This window comes from the organism of the source record quoted next, unplaced genomic scaffold (genome assembly GCF_019419815.1).
Source record: "Pyrus x bretschneideri cultivar Hongxiangsu unplaced genomic scaffold, Pyrus_bretschneideri_v1 Contig30, whole genome shotgun sequence".
NCBI lineage: Eukaryota > Viridiplantae > Streptophyta > Magnoliopsida > Rosales > Rosaceae > Pyrus > Pyrus x bretschneideri.
Genome location: NW_025999613.1, coordinates 1,803,087 through 1,807,468, shown reverse-complemented (window position 1 = coordinate 1,807,468; position 4,382 = coordinate 1,803,087). Strand labels below are relative to the sequence as shown.

At 34.5% G+C, this 4,382-nt stretch overlaps 1 protein-coding gene across 1 annotated transcript; it reads right to left on the bottom strand.

The window, feature by feature from the left end:
- Positions 1–436: 436 nt before the first annotated feature.
- On the bottom strand, positions 437–1,021 carry LOC125479936 (protein FAR-RED IMPAIRED RESPONSE 1-like). The gene has a single exon (XM_048590097.1). The coding sequence runs from the start codon at positions 1,019–1,021 to the stop codon at positions 437–439; it is 585 nt and encodes a 194-aa protein (XP_048446054.1).
- Between the last annotated feature and the right edge of the window lie 3,361 nt (positions 1,022–4,382).

The following is a 4,382-nucleotide window of genomic DNA, read 5'->3' as shown; positions in this document are numbered from 1 at the left end:
TCTCTGCATACAAGCTTCTTAACCATTTATGTGCTTGCTTTTTAAACTTATATTTTTCAATCATCTCAGCCCAACGTTCTTCAAAATCTTCAGAAGTCATTGAGTCATAAACAATGTTGTTTAACGAAGAGCTCATAGACTCATATTCTTTATAACTTTTGAGCTTATCAGGAACCTTTTTCATTATATGCCACAGGCACAACCGATGTCAAGTATTAGGAAAAACAACTTCAATCGCTTTTTTCATAGCTTTGTCTTGATCTGTAATTATTCCTCTTGGAGCATAACCAGACATACAAGCAAGCCAGGTCTTAAACAACCAAATAAAGGAATTAGTATCTTCCCTTGAAATCAATCCACATCCCAATAAAATTGATTGCCCGTGATGATTAACTCCCACAAATGGAGCAAATGGCATATCGTACTTATTAGTCAACTACGTCGTGTCAAATGTTACAACATCACCGAATTCTTCATACAATGCCCTACTCCTTGCATCTGCCCAAAATACATTTCTTAAACGACCATTTTTGTCTAAATCAATTGCATAGAAGAAATTTGCATTCTGAGCTTGCATGCTTACAAAGTAGTTTTGAACTGCAGTGGCATCCCCTTCTTCAAGTCGTAAGTGCCTCACCTTTTCAATATAATTTCTACAATCTTTTTCTAAACGCTTCATGTTCTCATGCCCCCCAACTTCAACCACCACTGAATTATAACTTTTGTTGACCCTTATTCCGGCTTTATCATTCACTTCAAGCTTCTTTTTTGCAGAAGAACTAACTTCCCGAAAACACTTCCAATAACGAGTTTTTGTTGGACTCAACACGTGATTATGATCAAGCTTAACAGAATTCACTCGCCATTTCTCACCCAAGTATAAACCTGCCCTTAGTTGAGCCTTGCAATCATTCTTTATACTTGGATATGGCTTAAGAGGATTACTTGAATTACTTTTTGATGTACCTGATCGAGCGCAACACATAGTAATATACCTCAATTCTCCATCATCTCCCGTCATTGATGATCTCTTTATCACTGGAAATCCTGATTGTCTCCCATATTTCTTGTAATATGTAGCCACTTAATCCACGTTGTCAAATATCATTCCAACTTGAGGCTCTTGGACCTTTTCTTCCACATTCATTGTGTTCTCCATGTTAGTCCCATTATTTTCAATTGCATGAACCCCATTGCTTTCCGCTTCAGTGGCATCAGAAGTTGCTTCAATTACATCATCTTCTTCAATACTTTCATTAGAAGTTTCTATTGTATGAACCCCATCACTTTCTGTTTCATTACAAGAGGTCACTTCAACTACATCATCTTCTTCAGTAAATTCATTAGAAGAACTCCCTGTTCCTAAAACATAAAACATAATTATACAAGTTTATATATTACACCATACTATCAATGTAAATACACTAGCCATATGTGCAAGTCTCTCAATTCTAGTGTATGCACTGCAATGGCTGAGAAAACAAACCCCACAACAAAATTAAGTGTTTTAGATAGAAAAATTAAATTATACAAAGACTGGAAAGTGAAAAGTCCTTGTCGTAGGAGTTCGACGGTGCACTGAATCGAGCAAAGAGAGTAGCTGAAACAAAAAGTTTCCATGCGGAAAAATAAAATGAGGAGAAGTTTGTACGGGGCGAATGCAGAATTCATGGAACCTCTTTGTTGACAATCACTGGGGAGGGCATTGGACAAGCTAATTAATAGCCTATAGGTATAGACTAACATCTCATAAGACATAGAAAAAATGTAACTTGCTTAAAATTATTATGCAGTAGAAATTTCAATGAAAAGAAGAATTTAAACACAAGCAATGGAACACAAAGATCAGATAATTAGATACCAGGATTTTGAAAGAGATGCACAACAAGATGACAATATGACCGAGTAGCAGAAGAAAAAAAAAACAAAAAAAGGAAATCTCAATTGCTTACAAATTTATAAATATTGCACTTCTTAAAAGTTTTTAAAAGTTATATCCCACTTCGTTGAAGATTTTAGAGCTATAAAAATATGTATGTCCTTGTTTGTATGCATGGGGTATATACATTTATATCGAGTGGGTTTCATTCAAACCGTTCTGTTTACTCTATTAATCTAAGAATTACAGACCTCCAGTAAATGGTATATACAAATTTTCCAAGCTTTTCATAAAAGAAAAATGAAACTAAAACTCCAATTTCTTAAATCAAATTAACAGATAAGTAGAACCTGAATGCCAATAAATAATAAAAATAATTACCTTCATATATGGGGTTGCTAATAATCATCACGTGGTTAGTGTCCTCCAAATTTTCGGGTTTTTCTTCAACCCCCAGTGTCATTTTTCTATGAACAAATTTTCAGGTATTCACCTTAGTCTCTTTTTTATTTCGGAAAGTTGGGTTTGCAATAAGCTAGACTGGTTACTCAGGTCCTGTACCTGTAGGAGAGAGAGAGAGAGAGAGTGAGAACTGAAACAAAATGATTTCAGATTTTTTATTTCGGAAAGTTGGGTTTGCATTCTTACCTCAATGGTTTGAGAACTGAAACAAAAAGATCTGCTTCCATCAATGGCGAGGCTGCTGAACAAAATCTGGGCTGAAACAAAAAAATGGCATGGAAGAAGAAACGGAAGAAGAAGCAATGGGGAAGGAATGAGAGGAGAGGAGAGGAGAGGAGAAGAGAGGAGACTCCTCGTATGCCACAAATATCATTTAATTTCAGATTTATTTATTTATTATTAGTTTATTAAATAGATTTTAATTTAAATTGAATTATGATTAATTTGATGATGTGGACATCCACATTAGATATCACATAATATGATATACTAATGTGATATATTAATGTGGTAAGAATGGCATTGTTGATAAATTATTAACCCAGAAAATAAAAAATTTAAAACAATAAAGAAACTAAAAAAAAAAAAAAAAAAAAACAACATACGATGAGTTGAAGGAGACAATGAACAGAAGCGCAACAGCTCTTTATCTCTTCAATGCAACAAAACTCTTTGTGTGTGACTTGAGAGACTCAAAGATTTTCACTGTGAAGTACTCTCTCTCTTGGCATGGTTTCTCTTCCTTGATACATTGTCTCACCTCATCATCTTCCTTTTCCTCTCTAGACCTCACTTTTTGTGTCTCTCATGCTTTACTGCTCTAGGCCTTGTTGATTAGTTTCTTCTTTTCCTTTTTATCCTAAGTGATATATATATATATATATATATATATACTTTTTTTTTTTTTTGGTACACTTTTGGGAGTTTGATGTGTTTTTGCTGTTGAAGATTTGAGTGGAAGAGATTGAAGAACATGATTGCATCTGATGGTAGTTTGGTGGGTTTTCCTTTGGCTTCACTTATCTAAGAGATCTACTGGTGGGGTAAGCTCATTTTCTGCAACTATTACTTTTTTTGTTGGCTTCAAAAGTTCAAATGCATGTGAAATTACAAGCAAGTTCTTTTCTTTAATTTTTAATTTTTTTAGAGAATATGTAGCTTTCAGCTGTACTGCTTTTCTCATTTGGGTGCTTTTGTAGTCAATAGAATTTCTTGTGTGCGTTTGGTTTATGGGTTTTCATTTTTGGAGAGATCAAGTTCTGGTTTTTTGAGGTTTATGTGATCTCAAAGTTTGGAATCTTTGATGGGTTTTGTGCCTTTTCAAAGAATGGTTTTTGCCAAGGTGAGAATTATTCAACTATTATTTTTTCAAGAATTTTAGGAATTTTGCCAATTAGGATATCTAATTTCTGCAGATAGAAAAATGCAATGCCATCAGTATTTTTTGTGTAATTCAATTGCTCTTTAAAATCTAATTTCTTCTATTCTTATCAATATTTGCAGAAAGCATATTCCTTTCCAATTGTCTGTCGCAAAACATGAAAAATAGATGAAAAATCTGATTTATTTGGCATATGAGATGTAATAACTGCCATCGATGTCAGTTTTTGTTGCAGCTGAAAGCTTTTCTTTGGTGTATTTATTTTTATTCAATGTACTGCCTATTTTCTTTGGTGTATACTCCGCCTGTGTAAGTTTATCTTACATTGCTGGTTCCAAGCCCAGATAAAGGAGGAGGGGGAGGGGGAGGGCGTTTGATAGTCGACAGTCGGCACTCCATTCTTATGTCGAATCCTTATGATAATGAATCCTATACAAAATTGCGCTAACGCTAGGTCGTCACCCGTAAGTGGCACACTGAGCCGACCCCACTTAGTGGGATAAGGCTTTGTTGTTGTTGTTTGTATTTTCCTGGCTATTTTGGGGAAAGAATTTTGTTGTAGAAATTGCATGTCATTTTTAGCAGTATCAGTATTGTTAGGATTAAATTCAATCATGCAGGTCTTGATTTTTGTTCTTGTTATTGTTTCCATTGTTGTTG

Excerpts from the sequence above, each read along its gene's own strand:
- LOC125479936 (XM_048590097.1), bottom strand. The coding sequence starts at position 1,021 with ATGACGGGAGATGATGGAGAATTGAGGTATATTACTATGTGTTGCGCT.